Below are 27,209 nucleotides of genomic sequence, written 5' to 3'. Positions count from 1 at the left end.
GGTGCTTTCGTTTTATGAAAAAACGTAATCTCTCCATCCGCACACGAACTACCGTCTCGCAGCAACTGCCAAAAGATTACGAAGAAAAGCTAGCCACTTTCCGCGCATACTGCAAAAACACGATCACTGAAAAGAAGATCCGGCCAGAGCACATCACCAACATGGACGAGGTTCCCCTCACCTTTGATATCCCCGTGAACCGCACTGTGGAGAAAACAGGGACCAGAACGGTGTCTATACGCACCACAGGGAACGAGAAGTCATCCTTCACTGTAGTTCTCGGTTGCCAGGCTAATGGCCAGAAACTTCCACCCATGGTCATTTTCAAGAGGAAGACTTTGCCAAAAGAAAAGTTTCCAGCCGGCGTCATCATCAAAGCTAACTCGAAGGGCTGGATGGACGAGGAAATCATGAGAGAGTGGCTGAGAGAAATTTACGTCAACAGACCGGATGGCTTTTTCCACAAATATCCGTCCCTCTTGATCTGCGACTCCATGCGCGCCCATCTCACCAATGCTGTCAAAAACCAAGTGAAGCAAACTAATTCGGAGCTTGCCGTCATTCCGGGTGGATTAACTAAAGAACTCCAGCCGCTAGATATTGGTGTCAACAGGGCGTTCAAAGCTAAACTGCGAGCTGCGTGGGAGCAGTGGATGACAGAAGGCGAACACACATTCACCAAGACAGGGAGACAGCGCCGGGCGACTTACGCCACTATCTGCCAATGGATTGTGGATGCCTGGGCTAAGGTATCAGTCTCAACTGTGGTCCGAGCTTTCACGAAGGCCGGAATCATCACTGAACTGCCAGGTAACAGCAACGACACTGACTCGGATAATGACGAGAGGGATCCGGGCATGCTGGATGCCGTAATCGCCCAACTGTTAAACTTGGACACTGAAGATGAAGAATTTGAGGGATTTGTGGACGAGGAATGAACTGAAAAAGTGAGTGTATTGTGTAGTATTTTACGTGTTACAACTGAACAAGGTTGGGAATTATTGTGAATACGCTTATTAACGTTTGAACAATGTTGAGAGTTATTGTGAACGTGTTTAATAAAGTTTGACTGACTGACTTATCTGACTGTTTTGTTTCGCTTAATGCGCCTTGTAGTCCGGTACGCTTTATATATGAAAAAATTTCGAAAATAGACCATTCATTGACAGTGCGCCTTATAATCTAGTGCGCCCTATAGTGCGGAAAATACGGTACTGCTTTTGCACCACATCTACCCGCCTTTCACCGGACGTATGCACTGCATTATGATATACCATCTACACATTCAGTTAACCTCCTACAATATCGCCAGGCCGTATGGATACAACCAGTGCTCAGCTGTGCTTGCTGACCTGTCTTCTTTAATACCACAGACACATTTCACCAAGAAAATTCACACTTCTGGACAGCTACTTGATGGTGGTGCACTGCCAATGTAATTGACTGCGAAGCGCAAGGTCGGACGATCGAACCCGCCTCGCCCTCAGGCAGATTTTTCATATCTTAAACTAACATTTTATTACACTTATTAGTTAGCAATACAATTGTCTTTTGCTTCTGAACTATTGCTTTTGCACTTATCAAAATATCTGAATCTTCAATGCAGATTGAAGTGACCATGGCCAGCCAGGGGTTTCATGACGGTAAATGTATTGATTTTCTTAGTTACACCAGCTGACCACGGTGGTGTTTCTACTAACTATATTTCTTAAGTTGGTTACTGTAATAAACGTTCTTATCAGCAAAGGCCACATTTCTACGTTCATGTTACCTTGCCCTGTTCTCTATCTACGCACATACAAACAATTACTACATATTAACTGTCTGCAACACCTCATTAAAACATTACATTTATAAACATGATTCATTCATAATTATAACTACTAGTACTGAACGTCAGAAAAGTACATTTATACTACAGTTCCGCTGCGCTATTTCACGCATTGCTTCAACAACTAAGTTAACATGTAACTAGTAATACCGTCTGTTTTATATACAGTTCGACAAGGAAACCCATTTCACTCATGGTCACTTTATTTTCTTTGCACCATAGTCTGTGATCATGTCAGACTTCACCTACATGCCCATTCTGCTAAAAACATATCGTTTCAACTATGCAATTTCATCATTTCTCCTAATTTCTCTCACACTGTTGGGGCGACAGCTCAGGAGGTAAGACTGATTGTCTCGCAGTCGGAGGGTTGCCGGTTCAAACCCCGCCCTGGGAGTGTCGAAGTGTCCTTGAGCAAGACACCTAATCCCTAACTGCTCTGGCGAATGAGAGGCATCAATTGTAAAGCGCTTTGGATAAAAGCGCTATATAAATGCAGTCCATTTACCATTTACTGTTATTTTCTCATATGCAAAGCCTGCTGGGACATATGCGTCTGCTCCTATTCTCCACTATCAAGTTTTCCAGTTCTAGCTTGGCAAAACAGCGAAGAGGATTCCTACCTGCAGATAAGCCTATAAAAATGCCTTATAAACCTTACAAACACTGAAAGTGCATCTCCACGAAATAACAGACAATGGGGCAGGACAGAAGGGTACACAAGTTGCAACCTAGGGAGCTCTAATTCTACGGGCTTGCTGATTCTTTTGTCAATCAAGGCTCGTTGGATGGCCGTCAAATCCGTGAGTACATACACTGGCCATATTTCACCTGCGTTTCTGATGCGTTTACACTTACGCCACCGCACCCTTTGTCACAGCCACTGTTTTACATATATAGCAAACCGAAACTGCTAAACGGTACACGCTCATCAGTCTGTACAAATTCACACAAGGATAGCCATAATCCACAACCGTTTCTTACAGGGTCAATTTGCATTTCTCACACTCATAATAAAACGCTTTGCAAAAAGAAATGATATCTCATAAAAAACACGTTTTTAACGTACAAAAACGCCAAGTTACTCACACATACAAGACATACACAGTCTATAACTCATTCATTCAGACTACCAAAATCCAGGCCTGCCATTAAAAGTATTGATATCAAAATGACGCCAAGTTACAGTACTACAAACAATATTGCCTCACCAAAATTAAATAAGATGTATTCCAAAGCAATGCTTCCAATATTTCCTGTTTTTTATGAGATTATATATATATACACTCACCGGCCACTTCATTAGGTGACAGTAGTGGTACCAGGGTTGGTCTTCTGCTGCTGTAGCCCATCTGCTTCAAGATTTGACGTGTTGTGTGTTCAGATGCTCTTCTGCCAAGGCTCCAGAGTGCGACCATTTTGGTCGAAACATGCGACCAAAAATCTGTCAAGTGGTACTAAACATTTTCATTGGTCGCACCTGGCGCCTAACATTTAGCAGGTCTGTCTGTGTGTGTATGTCTGTAGCGTTATTTTTTTCCCACCGGCATTCTGCGAAGACCCGCCCCTACTCTGCCTCTGATTGGCTCTGACTGTGATATTCTTCTTCGCTGAATGCTGGTGGGGGGAAAAAAAAGGAATGTCTGTATTAGTGATGCACGGATCGCAGTTACATCTGCAGGCACCGCGGTTAATCCACTGATCGGGCGGGCCAAGTCATAAAAATTAACATTCTGATTAAAAGCAGATGGGTTGTGGGTGGGTGAAATAATACATCATTAATGAGGAAAATATTAATTTTTTTATCCAAAGCGCTTTACAATTGATGCCTCTCATTCGCCAGAGCAGTTCGTTTTTTTTTTTTTTTTTTTTTTTTTGCTTGGTTGGAGTGCTGGGGGGCGAGGGGGGGAGTAGGCTTCGGCCAGGGATTCTCCCTGGCCTCAGTTTGGTGTTGGGGCTATGTGGTGTGGGGATGGCTGGTTGATGACACACCTGCCCTGGGTCAAGCTAATTAGACCTGGCTAGTTAGATAATTGGTTATGAATTAGATAATTGGCCAGGCTAATTGGGCACAGGAACAGGGGTGGCTGCACCTGTGCGTAGTGAGGTAATCAGTGCGCACAGGTTAAATCTGCCATCCCCACCCACACAAGGAAGCCTCTCTGTCATGACAGTGTTTTACATCTGCTCCTTGGCGGTAACATCTTGCCAAACCCTTGTAAATAAATGTGGACTATTTGAACACCCTGTGTCTCTGTGCTGGAGGGCCCCGTGGAAAGCCACTTCGGTGGCCTGTGGCAGGCTTGTGTTTGCCACAATGATTTTTTCTCATTAAATTATGACTTTTTATTCTCATACTATTGTGACTTTTTTTCTCAATTACGACTTCATTCTCGTAATATTACGACTTTATTCTCGAAATCTCCGATTTTTTCTCCTTCTATGAGGCCCTAATACTCTGTCGTAGGGGTGCAGGTCTCTAAATTGAAGAAAATAGTGAGTTTGGGTGGGTGGCGGGTGGATGATGCGATTCGGATGACGTCAGAGCCAATCCGCGCATCACTAGTGTGTATGTGTGAAACCGCGCCCTGTACTCCTCCGGGAACAGCGCACACTATTGTTTGAGTTATTTGAGTTTGATTTATTTATTTGAGTTTGTCAAGCACTTTAAACATCAGCACTTTTTAAGTTTATTTTTTAAACAATTGAGGTTATTGCGATTTCTTGTTTGTGCTGTGATTTAAATAAAGAAAGAACATTTATCTGCACCTTTATTCCCGTTTACAATCATTTACATAATGTGTTAAGAAATTACCAATGTTTATGGGAACTGACAAAAAAGGTCATGCTTAATGTATTATTGCGGCGCCAAAAGGTGCGGTGAAAAATTTTGAGTGCACCTAAATTATGTGCTGGTGCACCTAAATTTAAAAAGTTAGGTGCACCAGTGCAACCAATGTAAAAAGTTAGTCTGGAGCCCTGTCTTCTGCATACCTCTGTTGTAGCAAGTGGTTATTTCAGTTACTGTTGCCTTTCTATCAGCTCGAACCAGTCTGGCCATTCTCCTCTGACCTCTGCCATCAACAAGGCATTTTTTCCCAGAGAACTGCCACTCACTGGATATTTTCTCATTTTTGGACCACTCTCTGTAAACCCTAGAGATGGTATAATCCCAGTAGATCAGCAGTTTCTGAAATACTCAAACCAGCCCATTTGGCACCAACAACCATGCCACGTTCAAAGTCACTTAAATCACCTTTCATCCCCATTCTGATGCTTGGTTTGAACTTCAGCAGATCGTCTTGACCATGTCTACATGCCTAAATGCATTGAGTTGCTGCCACGTGATTGGCTGATTAGATATTTGCATTAACGGGTGCAGTTTGCAGTTGAACAGGTGTACCTAATGAAGTGGCCAGTGAGTGTATATATATAGCGCTCTCCACCACCATCCTCAAAACACCAAATGAGGGAATATCTTTTGGAAGAACATTCCATCCCTCCAGTGGATTTCCAGAGACCCAAGGCAGGGTAAAGCTGTTCTGGTGGCTCATGGTGGCCCAACACTTTAAGACACTTTATTTTGGTTTTTCCTTTAATTTGTCACCTAGCTATCTGTGTATATACATGTAATGTTAACAGGAAAATGCCAGGAAGATCCAGAGGCAGAAGACAAATATTGTGTTGTCTAGCAAGTGACACCATCTTAAAATTACAGAAAGAACTCTGTGCAGCTATTGCAGTGGTTCTCGAACTCTATCCTGGGGGACCACTGTATGCTGGTTTTCATTCCAACCTCAACTGCAATGCCAGAATTTTAACAAGGTATTAATTTTTCTTAATTAGGTGCTTTTCATGTTTTAGAGCTCAGGTCCCCAGTCTAATCCAGAAAGGGCCAGCACACACCTGATTCTACTGTAACAGTGTTTAACTATACACAGGAACTTTGGGGCCTCTCTGGCTCTCTGGCCACGTGACTGACTCTCTGCCGAGTCTCGTTCATCATTAACTTTTTTGGTAAACCAAGATATAATGAAGTGCCTGTCCCCTTCCTCTTGTGACCATGCAATAAACTCTGTTCGATCAATTAAGCATCAGCTTGGGGCAAGGAACATCCCCTTTTGGAGGAATGGGGAGCTTGAACATTAACGCAGTAATCAATGGTGTATCTATCTGTTTCATTGGCCACTCCAATACCACAAGCCAATCAAATGTTTGTGTAGCCAAAATAATACAACAATCACATTACACACGAGATCACACATCGGGTTATGTCGCATCAGTGACTTTTGAGGATAAACTCATTCAGAAAACATTGCCTAACCGACCAGACGCGCATCCCCTTAAGGACGTTGCTGGACTTTGCTGCATTTCCCAGCTCGCTGGAGACCTGCCTGAGTTGGCCTGCCACCGTCCACAAAATAAACCAAGCTGGTTTATTTCCCATCGACAGCTGTTTGAGGAACACGTATCTATATACTTTTCCTCTGTATCTCCCTTGTGGCCGGGCCCAAGTGGAGGATTTGTGCACATCCGTCGTCTTGACTGGAACCTGTTGTCAAGTCTCCCAAGTCTCTGCACACCTGCCACGGACCCCTGGGACCAGCTGACGAGCTGAACAAGCATCACCTAACGGAATTAAGGACTGGCCTCCCTTAGTATCACTGTTAAGTATTGAAACTAATTTCATTTAACACTGACATCAAACTATAGGATAGTGTGAAATTTTAAATACCTGATTAGGTTTTTTTTTTTCGTTGTTTTGTTTGCTGTGTGTATGTTTGTCGGCAATAGCTAATTCCCTGACCTTGTAGTTTACGTTGTTAAAACTTTATTTATGAGACTGATATAAGAAATTAACCATGTAACAAAGTAGCGTTTCACCAACCAATAGTACGAATTAACCTTCGTTAAATGGTAGTATTGCCAACCTCTTATGTTTAGCCATTGCAAAAGCATCATTTCCTCTTGTTTGAAGCATATGATCTTATTCATCATATTATACAAATCATTGTTTTCAATTAGCCTGTTACCAACTCATCATAATCAATAAATGTATATTCTTTATTTCTAAACCGTTGTTGTGTCATTTCAATAAGTTGGGCTCTACTGATATACCGATTTCTGATTGGTTGTTGAAACTCAATTTATCTGAGTAAACCTCACTACACTACTAATCAAGGTGCTTAGCAAAGACTCTAGAGACTATAGCAAAGGCTATATGCTGTTAACAAGAAGAAAAGACTCCAGTGAGCCAACCACCATCAACACTGGATCAAAAAGATTCAGAAAAGGCATGTGCACATACAGTGGCCTACTCGGAATATGACCAGGATAAAGGACCATTATTCAAAATACTGTGTATGTAAAGACTATTGGGGTTTCCATATTAAAGAAAGCAAGTACAAAAACAGTTATGCAAATTTCTCAGTGTAAGTGTCTGCTGAATCCCTGAAATGTAAGCTCAGTTTGAGGTGAGGGAGCAGTGCTGTTGTCTGTAAAAATTTTGTCTCGTACATCGTTTTGAGTCCTTGCATCAGCATTGTAGAAATTGTTCTGTGTTCGGCAGTCTTTTTAGAGGCTATTTCTGAAGTGGGCCTGTTGTCTATGACCTATAGAGAGGAACTACAAACAGGAAGCCAAGCGGGTGAATGCATCCTCAGGGTTACGTAAAATAAGTTTCATAATCAATAATGTGAAAATGAAATGGTAGTTTTGTTTAAAACCTTTTTTGACCTTCTTTGCCAAACAGGAAAAAGTCAAAGCAGTTTTTGACAACTTGATCCAGTTGGAGCATCTCAATATTGTGAAGTTTCACAAATACTGGGCAGATGTGAAAGAAAACCGAGCACGGGTAAGTATAGCCACAGTGAGATGTGCTGTGGAGGCCTGTTGGGTTAGATTTGAGTTTGGACGTCAAAGGTAGATTTGAGTTCATGTTGTATGTTATCCAGTACATATGTATAGTATGTACAGTATATATTTGCATGTAACAATTTTTTTTTGAAGAAGACCTGATAATGGAGTTAAGGGCCATTACTGGTAAGCATGTGTGTGACAGCTTGACTGCATAAAAAAAGCAGGGTCATGATGAGGAATATCTTCTATTCCAACAGGTCATTTTTATTACAGAGTACATGTCTTCAGGAAGCTTGAAACAGTTTCTGAAAAAGACCAAGAAAAACCACAAAACTATGAATGAAAAGGTATGCATTTTTTTATGTACAATGTTTTAGTCCAATATAGAGTAAGTGGAACGGAGTGTAGCACAGTGGGTAAGAAACTGGGCTTGTAACCGAAAGGTCGCAGGTTCGATTCCCGGGTAGGACACTGCCGTTGTACCCTTGAGCAAGGTACTTAACCGAAATTGCTTCAGTATATATCCAGCTGTATAAATGGATACAATGTAAAAATGCTATGTAAAAGTTGTGTAAGTCGCTCTGGATAAGAGCGTCTGCTAAATGCCTGTAATGTAATGTAATGTAAAGTGGACATGCTGGGTTTTCTGACAAAAAAAAGTAATTGCGTTGTGCTCAAAAGAAAAAAAGCACAAGAAATTTTAGCACAGATTTGATTTTAGTAAAAGCATTGATTCTCTCTGTCAGTTGTACACCTGCAGGCTGTGTTTCAGCAGAATAAACAGCCTCCTGGTTTTGTTTCCTTTTAGGCATGGAAGCGCTGGTGCACTCAGATCCTGTCAGCTCTCAGGTCTGTCACATTCTGTCACTGTCAGTCATTTCCAGAGTATGTCTTACAGAATGTCCCCTTAGGGTAATTATGGGAGAATCAATTCAATTTCAATTCTGACCTCTCAGATCTTTCTTATATTTGACTTGATGTCATGTTAATGTTACCATAATATAACCTGAGTGTAATAACCATTTTTAGGAAATAACCCTCACTATCATTCAGAAAATTAGGGACAAAGTGTCCATTTTCACAGACAGGAGACTCCTCCATGGCAGACGCTGGTTGAAGTTTTCCAATTTTGTACATCCTGTCTCGTTGCTCCTCATTACATGGCAATTGAACGTTCTGGCGCGTTTTCATTCATTCTTTCATTTTTAGCTGGGCTTCTTAAAGCTTTTTGCGACAAGTTAAAATTTTGCCCAAGAATGAAACTGCAAAAAATATGCAAATAACTTCCAATTACTATAAAATGGAACACTTTAGTTTCACCATCAAATTGGACATAAAATACATGACTTTGCTAAGCTGAGGTTTATTTAGCTCTGATTCATTCAGTATACACAAAAAGCTAACTAGAGATTTGTGACACATCTTTGAATTTATTTGGAAAGTACATTTCAGTCTTGATTGTTAAGTGTAAAATTTGTATCATTCAGCCTCAAATAATTGAAGTGATACGTGACATGAAAATTATCTTTAATGGTTTTTTCTGTTTTTGTAGTGGAATGACAGGTGTACTGTCTGTCAAGTTGCACACTCGCGGGGCATGGGAAACCCTGAAATTGTTGAAATCGACTTTTCAGGGTTTCCCACAGAAATGACTGCATACACAAAAAGAATTTGGATTCAACTATATACTGTACAGCAATGCAATCTTATGGAAGGATATCACAGGCAAAATTCTAATGAAAATGTAAAATGGCAGTGTAATCCTACATTTGTATTTCAATTTCCTACTTGTATATGTGCGTGTCTCAATTCAAATACAATATTTCCATTTGCCATTTCTTAACTGACACCAATACTGTAGTTTTAGAGAAGTAGCACTTGATTTAGTCAACACAAACATATTTCACATAGAAAAATAAATAGTTATCAACTAAGATAAATAAAAATGAATAATGTCAATGCTCAAGCAGGCAAATATACCAGAGCCACAAGTACTCAATAAATACCCTGTGCAATTGGAAACATCCACATGGAATTATGTGGACAAGCAGTTAACCTCTTGGCGCACAGCCCCTAGTGGTGGGCACGCCCGCGTGCCTAGATTACAAAAGTCAAACATTCGGTGCTACTGCAACCAACGTGTGAGATGAAAACAGAAACGCGTTGTTTCAGTTTCATTAGTAGACGATACATGACAACTTTTCAGCCCCACCATTGTCGCTCCGGTCGTTCATTTAACACGCACCCCCTCCCTGCAGTCTCATCTAAAAAACACCCCCCACCCTTGACATAATGGACAATATTGTCTATCTTGGCATTCATAAAAATATTCTTTCACCACTAAAAAATCGTATTCCGTCATAGAAACAAGATAAACCCGACAATAGCCCTAAGATATGCCTATACAGCAGTGAAAACGCTGCTCACTGAATAACGAAATAAACGAGAAAAATATCTGGGACTAAATATTGAATAAATATAAAACCTTACTGTTGGTTTTACGTGTAGAGATGTCCCTTTTGAGACTGCGTGGTCATATATTGTCTTGGACAATCCGTTTGGAAAATATACGCGCATCTGTGACGCTTGGGTATCTTCCAAAATAGCTGTGCGTAACACCACACCTGTTGTTTACGGCGTCGGCGTCCTTTTTAGTACAGTCTGACTTGATTGACAATTCATTTATTCAGTAGGCGAGAGTATAAGCTTTCTAACGATATATAGCATGCCTAATTCTGCTTTTGAAATAGCGTTTTATAGGTCAGCGTAACAGAAAATATTCTTAGCATCGCATTCACTTACGCGTTCACTCTGTTAGCAGACAAATACGATGCACCTAACAAAACGTGTTCAAGGATATTTCGTAATTTCTTGGAAAATACAATTATTTTATTGAGGACTTCTGAACATAGCTAAGCCATATGTTTGCTGATAGACCTAGCTGACATCGTTTTCTGGAGCAAAACAGAAGCGAATAGAACAATATCATTGATACTGTCTCTGTCTCCATCTACTGAACATAGAGGAGATTTCATCATTGCTATGTAAGTATTACCGCTCAAAATATTTCGGTTATATACGTTATTTTTGAAATTGAGTATCTTTAAATAGGTTAGTGGTGTTATAATGTAAATATTTCACACTGTAATGTAAGCGTTAGATGGAAGTGTAATAGTTTTTGTCAAGCATGCAACAGTGATGACGTCAGAGCTGGAACATTGCCAAAACGTGGTGGACGGGTGAAAATTGTTTTCATGTTGTCTCATCCCCATACAAGAAAACATACGAGAGTACAGAGTATAGAAATACACACGAGTTAATTATTACACATTTAGGTACTGTACCGCAATGTGTGACTTAAACCCTCATAAGGGGCTCATTTATATGCTTTATAATGGACAAAAAGCATTTTATTCAATTTTGGAGAGATTTTGGATATGTTTCTGGACACCTAGCTATTTTAGACCATTGTACTGACTGAAAGCTTGTAATTCCCATTTGAAAATTATGCAACAGTGATTTTCTTGAGTAAAAACAGTTTATTTGTAGTGAAATACGTGGATATGTTATGATTTACAGCAATGCATAATTTAGACATTTTGAATAGATTTGGAGATGCTGGGTACACTGCTTAGTTGTTGCTTCATACATCTATAGTAGTTCTACATATCCACCCTTAGAATTTATGAACTTGTGGTCAAGAAGTTTTTGACCTAGCACATGTATGGTTTAACCTCCTGTATATATGCAATCTCTCAGTATTTCATTGCAAACTTAAAAAGTGCAAATTTATTTTTGTTTTTTTGTCAAAACAATTGCATTTGTGGCACTTTATTTCTTCCAAAATTATGAATATAAACTAATCTGTGTTAGTATTGTAAATTGTACAAATGTCTTGCTTCTTTTAAGCCATTTTTCAAGTATTTGTGGTGTTCACATCTGGAGTTATAAAGCTTTAAATAGGGTACCCCCTAAATGGGCAAGGATTGGCAAGATTTGGCTTGTGCCTTAAGAGGTTAAGGTGAGCTGTAGACCAAGAATTTAGTAAGTGAAGTCCAAAGTGATATGAATGCCAGCGATGTTAGGAGGTATGTGGGAAACTGTAAGGAAATGCTAATTTTGTACAACCCCAATTCCAAAAAAGTTGGGACGGTCAATGAAATGCAAATAAAAACAGAAAGCAGTAATTTGTAAATTTACTTTGACTTGTATTCAAACAAAAACAGTATAGAGACAAGGTATTTCATGTTTTACGTAATCAACTTGTATGTTTGATATATGTTTATAATGAAATTTATGCTTTACAAAAAAGTTTGGACAGGGGCAATTTAGGATATCACGGTGATGTGATACAGGTGATGTTAAACAGGTGAGGCAATCGTGTTATAGTATATAAGGAGCCTCCAAGAAAGGCCTAGTCCTTCATGAGCAAGAATGGGTCGAGGCTCACCAATTTGCCAACAGATACGTCAGCGAATAATCCAGCACTTAGAGAACAACGTTCCCCAAAGACAAATCGGTAGGATATTGGGCATCTCACCCTCTACAGTGCACAATATAATTAAAAGATTCAAGGAATCCAGTCAAATCTCAGTGTGTAAAGGGCAAGGCTGAAAACCACTTCTGAATACGCGTGATCTCTAATCCCTCAGACGTCACTGTCTTAAAAGTCGTCATGCGTCTGTAATGGATATCATGACGTGGGCTCGGGAATACTTCGTCAGTCAACACCATTCGCTGCTACATCTACAGATGCAAGTTAAGGCTTTACTATGCAAAAAAGAAGCCATACATCAACACTGTCTAGAAGCGCCGCTGACTTCTCTGGGCTCAGTCTCATGAGATGGATAGTAGCACAGTGGAAGCGTGTTTTGTGGTCCGACGAGTCAACATTTCAAATAGTTTTTGGACAAAACGGCCGTCGTGTTCTCCGGGCCAAAGAGAAAAAGGACCATCCAAGCTGTTATCAGCGTCAGGTCCAGAAGCCAGCGTCTGTCATGGTATGGGGGTGTGTCAGTGCCCATGGCATGGATAACTTGCACATCTGTGAGGGCACCATTAATGCAGAAAGATATGTACAAATTTTGGGGCAACATATGCTGCCATCCAGACGCCGTCTTCTGCGGGACGTCCCTGCATTTTCCAGCAGGACAACGCCAACCCACATTCTGTTCAGATTACAAGTGCATGGCTGCGTAAGAAGAGAGTGCAGGTGCCAGACTGTCCTGCCTGCAGTCCTGACCTGTCTCCGATTGAGAATGTGGCGCATTATGAAGTGCAAAATACGGCAATGAAGGCACCATACAATTGCGCAGCTGAAGACTTGCATAATGGAAGTATGGGGGAAAATTCTGTTTGCTAATCTTTAACCCCTTGGCGCATGTGCCAAATCTTGCCAATCCTTGCCCATTTAGGGGGTACCCTGTTTAAAGCTTTATAACTCCAGATGTGAACACCACAGAGACTTGAAAAATGGCTTAAATGAAGCAGGACATTTGTACTATTTACAATACCAACGCAGATTAGTTTATATTCATAATTTTGGAAGAAATAAAGTGCCACAAATGCAGTTGTTTAGACAAAAGATCAAAAATGAATTTGCACTTTTTTTAGTTTGCAACGAAATACTGAGAGATTGCATATACAGCAGGTTAAACTATACATGTGCTGGATCAAAAACTTCTTGACCACAAATTCATATCAAATCTAAGGGTGGATATGTAGAACTTCTATAGATTTAGCATTTAAATGAGCCCCCCTTATGAAGGTTTAAGATGAAACATTGCTATCAGATTAAAAAATAATGCAAAAATATTGTCACAATGCGGTACAGTGCCTAAATGTGTAATAATTAACTCTTGTATGTATTTCTATACTCCGTACTCGTATGTTTTCTTGTATGGGGATGGGACGACATGAAAACAATTTTCAACCGTCCACCACATTTTGGCAATGTTCCAACTTTCACATCACTGTTGCATGCTTTACAAAAACTATTACACTTCTAACTAACGCTTGCATTACAGTGTGAAATGTCCACATTTTATAATACCACTAACCTATTTAAAGACACTCAATTTCAAAAATAACGTGTATAACCGAAGTATTTTGAGCAGTAATACTTACAAAGCAATGATGAAATCTTATCTATGTTCAGTAGATGGAGACAATGACAGTAAATCAATGATACTGTTGTATTCGCTTCTGTTTTGCACCAGAAAGCGATGTCAGCTAGGTCTATCAGTAAACATATGGCTTAGCTATGCCCAGAAGTCCTCAATAATAATAGTATTTTCCAAGAAATTATGAAAAATCGTTGCCCACGTTTCGTTAGGTGCAGTGTCTTTTACTGCTACCACAGAGTGAATGCGTAAGTGAATGCGATGATAAGAAAAAGTTTGCTATTCCAAAAGCAAAATTAGACATACATTGTTAGAAAGCTTATACTCTCACCTACTGAATAAATGAATTGTCAATCAAGCCAGACTGTACTAAAAAGGGCGACAACGCCGTAAACAACATGTGTGGTATTACGCACAGCTATTTTGGAAGGTACCCAGGCATGACACATGCGCGTATATTTCACAAACTGATTGTCCAAGACAATATATGATCACTCAGCCTCAAAGAGGACATCTCTACGCGTAAAACCAACGGTAAGGGTGTATATGTATTCAATATTTAGTCCCAGGTATCGACTGTAGAATGACATGTAATCATTTTTAAAAACTTTTTCTCGTTTATTTCGTTATTCAGTGAGCAGCGTTTTCACTGCTGTATAGGCATATCTTAGGGCTATTGTCGGGTTTATCTTGTTGCTATGACGGAACACGATTTTTTAGTGGTGAAAGAATATTTTTATGAATGCCAAGATAGACAATATTGTCCATTATGTCATGGGTGGGGGGTGTAGTTGTAGATGAGACTGCAGGGAGAGGGTGTATGTCAAATGAACGACCAGTGCGACAATGGTGGCGCTGCGAAACTTAGTATTCGGAATGGTTGTCGTGTATTGTCTACTAATGAAACTAAAACAACGCGTTTCTGTTTTGAACTCATACTTTGGTTGCAGTAGCACTGAATGTCTGAGTTCAGTAATCTCGGCACGCCGGCGTGCCGACCACTAGGGGCTTTGCGCTAAAAGGTTAACCAACTGGTGTCTTCAGTGCCCAAACGCTTAATAAGTGTTATTAAAAGAAATGATGTTACACAGTGGTAAACACTTGACTGTCCCAACTTTTTTGGACCGTGTTGCAGTCATCAGATTTGAAATGAGTATTTCAAAAAATAATTAAATTCACAAGGTAAAATATCAAATAATGTTCTGTTGTAGTGTTTTCAATATAGTACAGGGTGAATAGAATTACATTATCACTCCTTTTTGTTTTATTAGCATTTTCCTTACTGTCCCAACTTTTTTGGAATTGGGGTTGTACTGTACATGGCCAAAAGTATGTGCACACCCCTTCTGATTAGTAGGTTCGGCTACTTCAACCACACCAATTGCTAACAGGTGCATAAAATCAAGCATATAGTCTCCATTGACCCACATTGGCAATAGAATGGGTCATACTGAAGAGCCCGGTGACTTTCAACATGGCACTGTCATAGGATTTCACCTTTCCAAAAAGTCTGTTTGTTTCTGTCCTGCTAGAGCTGTTCCGGTTAACTGTAAGTGCTGTTATTGTGAAGTGGAAACGCCTAGGCGCAGCAACAGCAAAGCTGTTGGCCATACAAGCCCACAGAACGGGACCGCTGTGTGCAGAAGCACATAGTGTAAAAATCAGTTGCCCTCAGTTGCAACACTCACTACTAGGGTTGGGTCGATGTAAAAGTTTTCAAACCGGTTTGATGTTAAGCCAAATACCAGACCGGACCGGTAATACAGAATTTAACCACTAGGCGCACGTGAATCAGCCGCTCCCGAGTGGAACATAATGCGAGCCCATGAATGAGTGTAGCGGCTTTAACCATTATCAAGCAAAACTCCGGTTGGTAGTTCTATTTGGACCGTTGTTATGCAAAAACTCTGGTTGGTAGTTCTATTTGCACCGTTGTTAAGCAAAAACCTCTGGTTGTTAATTCTATGAAAACAATAATGTTATCAAGAAAAAATAGTTCCTTCTCATTTTATACCGTACAATTAGCACCAATTTTGGTCATTTTTGTCATTACATTATTTAAAGGAGTACCATGGTGATTTTCACACTTTCTCTATTTTATGTGCTATTTGCACAAGAGGCATTGAAGAAACACAATGAGCAAAGTATTAAATATGTCCGTTCTGTATTTTTGGAGAAATATGCGTTTTAAATTCATCGTCCCATTTTCAACCGGTTGAGAAAGTTGTCATTTTTCTACGTCACGAATACAGTAACCACTCCTATTTCCACGCCCCGTAAAGAAATCTGACAGGACACACCGTCCTGCTGTTCAGACAATGCAAATATTTGACTAACGTTAGGTTCACTTAAATTAGAGTTCCTTTAGATTATTTCTAGTTATATTCATTTAGCTAGCTAGCTAACGTTAGCTAGCTAGGAGGTTTGCTTTCATAAGGCAATGTTATCGATTAGCAACGTTAGCTTGCTAGTTCGCTTTTATGAGGACGTTATAGTTGTGCTTTTATCTTAACTTGGCTAGCTAGATAGCAAAAATTGTAACTGGATACAAGTCAACGTCCTTACCTTAGCTATCTATCGATACTTGATATACTACTAAGCTAGCTAGCTTGTGAAAATTCAGTCTCCCAAAGAGAGCGCGTATCATGGGGGTTGCTATGGTAACGGGGAACGGTCTGTCAATCATAGCTAACTGACAGTTCTCATTACCACACCCAGACGGTTCGGGTGAATTTTTATAGTGGGAAATTTAGGCTTAGAAAAATACGTTTTAAAGTACATTGAAATGACTGAAGAATAAAAAAATTATGCACATTTGTTTTGTTGTTGCCTGAAGACAACTGGGAAGTGTCACGTTCAACCACCATGGTACTCCTTTAATAAAACTGCATGAAACCATAAGTCAATCAAATTAATCTCCCTAGCACTGTCTTGCTTTTTAAATGGTGTGGTCGCGCAGTGTATACATAACGTCTTTCTAAGACCCTCTGAAACAGGTTTTGAATGCCAGCTAGCTTTAAGATAGGTTCGCCGTCACTTGTCACCTAGCCAATATTAAAATTCTTGGTTTTAGGTCAGAATGGTCTCACGGCATGCTTTTTATCCTGGCTGGTTAGCTAGCTAACTATTGAACTGTATTCAAAACAGCGGTTACTATAAACGCGATTGTTCACAAACATATGGATGAAAATGCATCCGTAGCCATGAGTTAAATGCATAATGCCAATTCTACTGTCCAAATAAGGGACGATTCCGATTTGTAAAGCTAGCAACAGTAACTAGAAATGTGATTCAACGTTACCATCAGTTGTGAAATCGGACATTGAAAATGGGAGGGGATGTAACAACAATTCAAAAGCGAAAGTTGCTGTTTAAACTGCTTTAGAATGCTGGATTTTGTAGCACATTGATTTTAGAACTGTTAAAAGCCCAAGGTCCCTTTACTGAGAAATAATGCCCACCCTTTGACCAATCAGAATCGAGTATTCAGCCAAGCCGTTGTATAATGAAATTGGATCTCCTTGTTGCCGGCCTCGGCACTAAATTGCGCACGGCCTGTCAATCTTTTTTTTGCACTCAGACACTAGTGGCTCCGTTTATAAACAAACATAATATCATGTTAATCACATTGTCATATTGTTTATTACTAATGCAATACAAGTTTGATTTAGCGCTGTCGGCAGAGGTTGCTGATGTAGGCTACTTTTCAATTTGCCAGTAGGCTACGTCTCCTGACAAATGCCGGTTCAGTCGGTTCGCATAAAATCAAACCGGTTTAAGCTCGTACACCGGACCGGCAAAACCGGAAACTGACCCAACCCTACTCACTACTGAATTCCAGACTGCCTCTTGAAGCAACGTCAGTACAAGAACTGTTGGGAGCTTCATGAAATGGGTTTCCATGGTCGAGCAGCTACACCCAAGCCTAAGATCACACGTGCAATTCCAAGCCTTGGCTGGAGTGGTGTTAAGCACACTGTCACTGGACTCTTGAGCAGTGGAAAAGCATTCTCTCGAGTGATGAATCGTATTGACTATCTGGCAGTCTGACAGATGAATCTGGGTTTGGCAAATGGAAAATACTACTTGTCCAAATGCATATTGCCAACTGTAAAGTTTGGTGGAGGAGGAATAGGCTGATGCTGTTTTTCATGGTTTGGCCTTCGCCCTTTAGTTCCTGTGAAGTTTTCATGCTACAGCATACAATGACATTCTCAAGAATTGTGTGCTTCCAACTTTGTGGCAGTTGTTTGGGGAAGGCCCTTCCCTGTTTCAGCATGACAATGCCCCCATGCACAAGTTGAGGTCCTTAAAGAAATGGTTTGCCGAGTCTGGTGTGGAAGAACTTGACTCACTTGAACAGAACCCTGACCCCAGCCCCATCAAACACCATTGGGATGAACTGGAACGCTGACTGTGAGCCAGGCCTTATCGCCCCGCATCAATGCCCAACCCCACTAATGCTCTTGTGGCTGACTGGAAGCAAATCCTCGCAGCCATGTTTCAAAAAATAGTGGAAAGCCTTCCCAGAAGAGTGGAGGCTGTTATAGCAGCAAAGGGCAGACCAACTCCATATTAATGCCCATGGATTTGGAATGAGATGGAGGTCACCACTTCCTCAAAGTGTTTAGCATTGTCATAAATGGGCTGGAGTTGGGGTAGCCATCCAAATCAAGGGCCTTGCTGGAGGATAAGGATGTAAGTTTGTAATATTTTACCTAAAATTTAGAGACTTTGTGTAGTGCCAAACGCCATATGGTGATAATGACCCTGCTGCAAATTTGCACCAATCAAAATTAGACTCCCCATTTGGGATGCACCGATTGATTGGCCACCAATCGTTATCTGCCGATAATACTGCAGTCGGCCATTGGCCAATAGTTTGAAACCAGCCGATGGTCAGCTATAATTATGTCCTGTCAATCAAAAGGAAGAAATAGTCCATTGTTTAATTGTAGTTCAAGAGGTGGTTTTCATTTGCCTGTCAGATACAAAATAATTTAATTTTCTTTTCCATATTCCATAATCTCCTGTAATTGTACAGACCTGGTGGGCTTCCAGGCAACAAAATGCTTTTTTTAAAATGACAAAAATAATGCCAAATATCTATTAATTTGGAAGTCAGTAATCATTTAGCTTGGGAGCCTCTGCGAGGCACTGTTCTGAAATGAGTCAACCTCATTGTTGTTGCTTGAGAAAGTTGACGTGATAGTGTCACTGCAGTGCTCTCTCAATGAAGTGTATAAGAACTTGTTCTTATACAGTTCATTGTTTTCTATGCTGCTGTCAGTCCTACTGAAATGTGATCACAGTCCCCTTTACTTATCCCTGCTGAGTGAAGTGAAAATAAGTTTCTTATATTTAATATTGGCTTGTGCAACTGCAGTCTCACTTGTATGTCTCGTTTGCACTGTCAACCTAACATTACCGCATTGTATCCGTATGGTTGTACGTTGTCGTAAAATTTCTTATTACAGTGAAGAATCCCTGACTTGTTTACATTATGGACAGATGTTACTGCAAGCAAATTGTATCACTGTTACCCCTCACAGCACTTGACACAAGCAACGGCGGAAAGTTTTTTCTAAATGCAGTGACTGGATTTAGCCTTTTTTTCCAAAATGCTATTTCTCAATAAAATTGTGCTGCTGTGGTAACACCTTTCATACGGTTGCCGGTTAGGCACTCTTCACGGTGAGAAGAAATTTTAGGACAGCGCTTCTGGCATTGTGTCGAAAGTGCTGCGATGGTTACAGCTATAGATTTCACTTCCATTCACCTCTTTCCAGAACGTAAACTAGTCAGGCATTCACAGTAAGAAGAAATTTTACGACAACGTGAGCATGGCCTAAACGAGAGAACTCTAATGCAGGCAATGGACAACCAAGTATTAAATGTTATCTCCTATATTCATGATGTGCTAATATTTTGTGAAGGTTATTGGAAATTAACATTAATGGACAAGGTGCATAAAACCTTGGTTAAAGCTGCCAGCTGTGTCCCTATTTTTGACTCCAATGGCAATTCCTCAGACCTAGCATCTCCCTGGCACATTAATCTAATGTAAATTAATTTGATCTTATTTATTTTTACAAAATGTTCTAAAAATATTCTTTGTCACAAGTTTGTAACATTGTTAAAGATGCTCTGTATGCAGTTGTGGAGTTTTTATAATGTAGCAGAGGTTACACCGCTTATTTTTATGCAATAAACACAGTGTAATCAATCCTTTTCTTGTGATCATTTTAAATCTTGCATATGCAGAGCATACAGGTATTTGAAAGCAAATATTAATTGTCGACTGCCTGCTACACCATCCAACCATGTCAATATACCACCCTGCGTGCCGTGTCTGTTTATAGGTTTTTCAGTGCTTACCACCAGGCCTGAAAAAAATGATATGGGAAGCACTGATATTTCAGGAATGCACTTTCAGTTGGATGAATGACAAGAAATGTCAAAAAATAAATGTTGCATTACTTTAAATGTGTGTAATTATATTTGTGTTCATTACAATGGCTAGATTTTAAATAATTGTTCATGAAACTTATGGAAGTACAACTACCAATCAATCGGTGTCTGTATTGGCCAATGTTTCCCCCAAATAATCGGAATCTGTATCGGACTGAAATTTTCATATCAGTGCATCCCTACTCCCCATCATACCCTTATGTCAATATTAGTAATTAAAGGCAAGTTTAAAATCGGCAGCATTGCTAGCGTCTAAAGTGTTCCAAGTGTAACATCGTTTTGCTTGTTTGCTGTAACTTCTGTCCAGAATGTAGATAAACACATAAACAAGTTAGGGACTCTTCACGGTCTCTTCAAATTATTTGTGGACGTTCCAGCTTCAGGTCAAATCAGAAAGCAATGTCAGCTCGGTGTATCAGCGATAAATGCCTTAGCCACGCTCAGAAGTTCTCAAGAATATTTTCCAAAAGATGTTGGAAAACAATGCTTGCGGCTCTCCGGGTGCATGTGTTTTACTGCTATCACAGAGGCAGAATGCGTAAGGCGGCGTTGATGAGACAAAACCTTTGGAAATGCTGGGCTATAAAACGCTATTCCAAAAGTAAAAGTATACATGTTATACATTGTTGGAAATCTTATATTGTCACCTACTGGGTAAAATCAAGCCTGAATGTACTAAAAAGGGCGACAGCATGAGTCGTTTTATGCACAGCTGCTTCAGAAGGTAACCAGGCATCACAAATAAGTACATTTCACACACAGATTGTCCACGACAATATATGACCACTCAATTTTGAAAAGGACAACTCTACACGTAAAACCAATGGTAAGGTTGTATATTTGTTCCATATTTAGTTGCAGATATTAATAGTAGAATGGCCTGGTCCAATTACACAATTCATGTATATATTACTATTCTGTGATTATCGTTTTGGTGGCACTTAGAAACTCCGTAATTTACCTAGTTGTCCTGTATCACCTTTGAATAAAGTTGAAAGACAGAGCTTATTGTCTCCACTTATAGTTTGATTGTAGGAGCTCTAAATGTCTGAGTTTAGCAATCTCAGGATGCCGGCGTCCTATAAGAATCCCCCTGTCTTAAATAAACCCTGTTATCTACAAAATTATATGCACTACAGTATGGGTTAAAACTTATACTCTAGGTTTTAACCTGGTCTTGTTTTAACCTGGTCTTGTTTATTTACCCATTCCCTCTTTTTGGCTAAGCTCTGTATTTCAGTCAAAGGGTCGTTTTGGAGAGCTTCTATGTACAAAATGTGTTCATAATGATTTCTTATCACACACACTAATTTAACTTAGAAACACTCAAACAACTTGGTTTTACCTTGCTGTGTGCTACACAATTCTGATCTCCAGAGCAGGGAAAGTGCTTAAAATGATCAAATTTTATTTTAATTATCCAATAATCTGGCTGTCATTGATACATTGTGCCCCGTCCTGTTTACACAGTTGCATTTATGAAATAAGTGCACTTTGAGACCCAGTGAAACTAGACCAAGAGCATGGATGGTAGACGAGCAAGGGCTAACTCATTTAATTTGATGCAATGCTATTTGTTCAGCTGTTTTGTAGCTTGCAAAGGTGTACCGGTGGATTTACGGAAGCAATGGGCCTCATTCACCAACCGCTCTTAAGAAGAATTTTCTTCTTAAAACCCACTTACGCAGTTTTCACGAAGATTCTGATATTCACCAATGTTTTCTTATTTGGGATTTGTTCTTAGGTAAGAACAGAATCTACGCACACTCAAGAGCCACACTTGCGCACATTCGAGTGCTGTAAGTTTGTGCAAAATAATTGGTTATTGCATTTTCTTCAATTCTGGAGTTGTATAATATTATAGGATTTAAATCACAACAATATTTTTATCATTTATAATATTTTTTAAGTATTATTTTCATTATTTTACAAAGCATTACGGTGTTCATCTGTAAATAAATGATAAAAATCTAACCATTGTAGTGACCTTTTATTTTGGGGGGTTTCAGTTATGCAATGTTTGGTCTATACTGCAAAAATAAATGTTTAAATTTTGAATACAAACTAAGCACTTAAGTAACACTTTCTAAACACATGGACATGTTGAAGAAGAGAACACTTATTCAGAGGCGTCACTAGGGGGGTGCGGACCGCACCGGGTGACGCCATCAGAGGGGGGTGACACCAAAATGACTGGCAATACATTTTTTTGTGCACTGTTTTGTGCAGGGACGGGATTACTCCAATGTAGTTTACTGCCGGTTGATTTAATTAGCAGTATTAATGTGACGAGGAGCGCTTTGTCGTTTGAATGTATAACACGCAATTCCTTGCGCCTACTCCCACCAGCATTTTTATTTTTATGCCTCAGATTTGACATCAAACCATTTTTTTTTTTTTTTTTACTTCATCAGTTGTGCGCCCTTCTCCGGATACAGCGTTCACTGAACGAGTAATAGCATCCCATGCATCTTTTTTGTGTTATTTTATATCCACTACTGACGCTACTAAATATGACAGGTCGTTTGCTGTTCACTTCCTGCAGCAATACCTCCACTTCAGAACTACTGAAGTTTTTCTTACGTTTGGAGTCTGGTGCTCCACCGTCTTTAGATTTTTGTTTGGGCATTATTGACTTTGCTCTCAACTTTTCTTTTCGATTTCTGTGTGTGCACACGGCCCTGCAGTCTCATGCCCTTTTATGGGGATTGGCTGGCTGTTTAACAACTGGCACGCGCTTTCCGTTTACGAGGACAATGGGATTCATCATTTTAAGAACACGTGCAAACAATTCTGCAGTTTAGGAACATGTAGTGAATTAGACGTCGACTTTTCTTAGGACCTTTCTTAAGAACAAATTTAAGATATTGGTGAATGAGGCCCAATGTTCACTTTTCCGGAGAGGGAGTGTGGGCGCCCACCCAAAATGGCCTATTTTGCTCAAAGAATAAGAACTTGCTAGATTTATTTATATATTTTTAAATGTACTGGAATATTTTTTCCATTAAAACTTTACCCGTGCATTTCGTAGACCTTGTAGAGTAATATAAAATCTCAAACACGTTTTCAACGTACAGAAATGCCAAGTTACTCGCACATAAAAGACATACACCGTCTATAACTCATTCATTCGGCTGCCAAAATCCAGGCCTGCCATTAAAAGTATTGATATCAAAATGACGCCAAGTTACGGTACTACAAACAATATAGGCTATCTTGCCTCACCAAAATTAAATAAGATGTATTCCAAAGCAATGCTTCCCAATATTTCCTCAATTCTTTCAAGTCACTTGGCCCTGTGTTTTGTAATCTTACCATTTTACAATGTCATGCAAACTTTGTGTCAGATCAAAGTGTCAAATATTTCGAATTGCCTCATGGAACACATTGAAATTCATGTAGAAAACTGCTGGTGAGTAACTACAGGAAGCATATTTCTCCAGAAAACATATGTTTATACTTGCTTCTGAACTGAATTTCAGTAAATGTACAAGTGATTGTATATTTGCTACGTACAATAAATACTGCATGTAAAATACATATTGTACATACATACATAGAGAACTTCTTTATGCCCATGGGGACATTTCCCTTGCAGCATGTTACATTCACATTTACGAACAGACATTTATACCAAGAAACATACAATCATTCACGCAACAGAAAGGCTGGGCAGCGAATACATACATACCAATACAACTTGGACATATAGACGCCTATTCAATCAATCTTGACTGTGAGAGAGCCATCCACACACGTTTGGCCTGTCCATGTACTGCATGCTTTTACACACAGGGCCAAGTGACTTAAAAGAATTGAGGAAATATTGGATAGCATTGCTTTGGAATACATGTTATTAAATTTTGGTGAGGCAAGATAGCCTATATTGTTTGTAGTACCGTAACTTGGCGTCATTTTGATGTCAATACTTTTAATGGCAGGCCTGGATTTTGGCAGTCTGAATGAATGACTTAGACGGTGTATGTCTTGTATGTGTGAGTAACTTGGCATTTCTGTACGTTGAAAACGTGTTTTTTATGAGAGATCATTTCTTTTTGCAAAGCGTTTTATTATGAGAGTGAGAAATGCGAAGTGACCCTGTAAGAAACGGTTGTGGATTATGGCTATCCTTGTGTGAATTTGTACAGTCTGAGCGTGTACCGTTTAGCAGTTTCGGTTTGCTATATATGTAAAACAGTGGCTGTGACAATGGGTGTGGTGGCGTAAGTGTAAACGCATCAGAAACACAGGTGAAATATGGCCAGTGTATGTACTCACGGATTTGACGGCCATCCAACGAGCCTTGATTGACAAAAGAATCAGCAAGTCCGTAGAATTAGAGCTCCCTAGGTCGCAACTTGTGTACCCTTCTGTCCTGCTCCGTTGTCTGTTATTTCGTGGAGATGCACTTTTAGTGTTTGTAAGGTTTATGAGGCATTTTGATAGGCTTATCTGCAGGTAGGAATCCTCTTCGCTGTTTTGCTAGAACCGGAAAACTTGATAGTGGAGAATAGGAGCAGACGCATATGTCCCAGCAGGCTTTGCAGATGAGAAAATAACAACAGTGTGAGAGAAATTAGGAGAAATGATGAAATTGCATAGTTGAAACAATATGTTTTTAGCAGAATGGGCATCTAGGTGAAGGTTGACATGATCACAGACTATAGTGCGAAGTAAATGAAGTGACCATGAGCGAGCTTAGTTTCGAACGATATATAATAACAGTCCGTATAAAACATTAGTCGTTAAAGTGGAGGGTTAAGTAATGTGTGAAATCTATTGCACGGATGTGCTTTTCTCATGTTCAGTACTAATAGTTATAATTTTAATTTTAAATGTAATGTTTTAATGGGGAGTTGCAGAATGTACATACGTAGTAATTGTTTGTATGTGGCTAGATAGAGAACAGGGCGAGGTAACATGAATGTAGAAACGTGGCGTTTGCTGATAAGAATGTTTTGTACGGTAGCCAAGTGGAGAAATATAGTTAGTAGAAATGGCACAGCGGTGAACTGGCGTAACTTTTTACTAAAAGGAATACATTTGCCGTCATGAAATGCATATGGGTGGCCGTGAGTGAGTTTTGATAAAGCAAATATAAGCGTAAGAAAACGTTAGTGTAAAAGAGGAAATTATCTGCCTGAGGGCGAGGCGGGATTCAATCCTTCAACCAGAGGTTTTCCAGTCTGTGACTTTGTTAGTGCAGCAACATGACATAGCTATGCAATGCGTGAAATATCATTAGCAAACCTGTCCGTGGTTTTAAAGAAGAACACAGGCCAGTAAGCACAGAAGAGCTCCTGTTGAATCCATATGGCTTTGCAATATTGTAGCCGGTTAATAACTGAAACGTGCAGACGGTACGTCATAATGCATTGTATATGTTCGGTGAACGGCGGGTAGATATGATGCAAAAGCAATAATTGAGAAGTAGTAGACTATTATTAGTGAGGGTAAAAGCAGGTTAAAGAAACGTGTTCCTAGCTGGGCTTGAACCTAGGACCCCATATTCCCAAGGCTGTAACCTTGCCCACTAGGCCACAGGCAGGCTTGCTATTTAGACTGGAAATATTTCAGAGTAAAAAGGTATGGGTATTTTGCGTGTGTATGCAAGTTTTTGATTGGGTCGTGTAGGTGAAGATTTGGCTGGTGTCTGTAAAATGTCCAATGGAGAGACATGTTGTTAGTGGGATAGGCGGCAGGAAAAATAAGAATGAGAAGAAGAAGAGAAGGAGAAAATGCAAAATCCTATTAGTTTGGGGCTTTATTGTGTGGACATGTGAAGTTGTTTATGAAATCTGTCTGTTGAAATGGGGTGAGAATGTACAGAATTTAATGTTTTTAAGGGCTGAGTGTCTGTGGCTGTTGTGGTTATTTCTGTGGGGAACCCTGAAAAGTGCCAAACTCTCTGTGCTGTATAGGTATGGGGCATGGCCCCGCCAAGGCGTAACTTGGCGGGATGGCATACCTGCCATCCCAATTGCTGAATAATATTATGACATGCGACCTTTTAATCCTGTATCATTGGTGGCTCGGATGGCTTGTGTATAAGGCTGTGAACTGGAGCAAACTTTGTGATTTTTATAAACCAAATTTGACATGTTCTGTATATGTCGAAATGTCAGTATAATAACATAAACTACTGCCAGAAAATAAATCCATGTAATCGCTCTCGAGGGATACAAATCATCACACACTGGCAGCTGGTTGGGAACACGGAATCGAGAAGGCGCATGTCTCCTTTTCACTGTAATTAAAAAAACACCCATTTGTAAAACTAAAATGCTTTATACGACACTAGACAAGATCTTGAAGATTTAAATTTAAAAATCTTGTTCAAACTAGGATTTTAAATATACAAAAGTCTGAATAAGAACCTATTAAATGAAACCTTTCGCAATGAATTTTTCTTGTAATGAAAGTGTATGTTAGGGATTGATCATCCCTGGATAATGGTAAGTAGCAGAGGAGACAGCGTTTTCCAAAACCAGTGCGTTTGCTTTTATTTTATTAGCAGGCGGGAAGCCAGTGAATGAACATATATACAGTGAACAGTACAAAAACTGTTCAGAAAAAAGAAAATAAATGGGCATATGTTGCCAGGCTATGTCCTCTGACCGTGCACACAATATCACCCTCCTGCTCTTGGCATGTTCAACATAAAAACTAGACTCAGGTGTGGAGCCTAATGCAGCCCTTTTATAACTGCAGCTCCTACCATTACCCCAGTTAGAAATTAAACATTACTAAATGCACATAAATGTACATAAATAATAGTAATCAAATACAAATATCAAACACAATATTTTACATTCAATGGGCACAGCCCATTGTGAATGAATGTAAATTGAATACAGATTATTGTTACACGATACTGGCAAACAATAAATACTGAATTAAAGACAGTAACGTCTGCGTGTTTTGTG

General features: G+C 39.8%; 2 protein-coding genes across 3 annotated transcripts in view; one reads left to right on the top strand and one right to left on the bottom strand.

Moving 5' to 3' along the window:
- The window catches only part of LOC135257879 (saccharopine dehydrogenase-like oxidoreductase), a 385,462-nt gene that overhangs the window by 231,737 nt on the left and 126,516 nt on the right, over nucleotides 1–27,209 (bottom strand). The gene's annotated exons all lie outside the window — the stretch shown is intronic.
- Nucleotides 1–27,209, top strand: part of nrbp1 (nuclear receptor binding protein 1) — a 96,680-nt gene that overhangs the window by 22,817 nt on the left and 46,654 nt on the right. For both annotated transcript variants that reach the window (XM_064341091.1, XM_064341089.1), the window contains exons 4-6: nucleotides 7,584–7,685; nucleotides 7,948–8,037; nucleotides 8,499–8,539. In XM_064341091.1, the coding sequence (XP_064197161.1) occupies nucleotides 7,584–7,685; nucleotides 7,948–8,037; nucleotides 8,499–8,539 (233 nt within the window). The remainder of the gene's footprint in view (nucleotides 1–7,583; nucleotides 7,686–7,947; nucleotides 8,038–8,498; nucleotides 8,540–27,209) is intronic.

The sequence above is a fragment of the Anguilla rostrata genome, chromosome 6 (assembly GCF_018555375.3).
Source record: "Anguilla rostrata isolate EN2019 chromosome 6, ASM1855537v3, whole genome shotgun sequence".
NCBI lineage: Eukaryota > Metazoa > Chordata > Actinopteri > Anguilliformes > Anguillidae > Anguilla > Anguilla rostrata.
The sequence above is the reverse complement of the archived record's forward strand: the minus strand, read 5'-3'. Positions and strand labels throughout refer to the sequence as shown.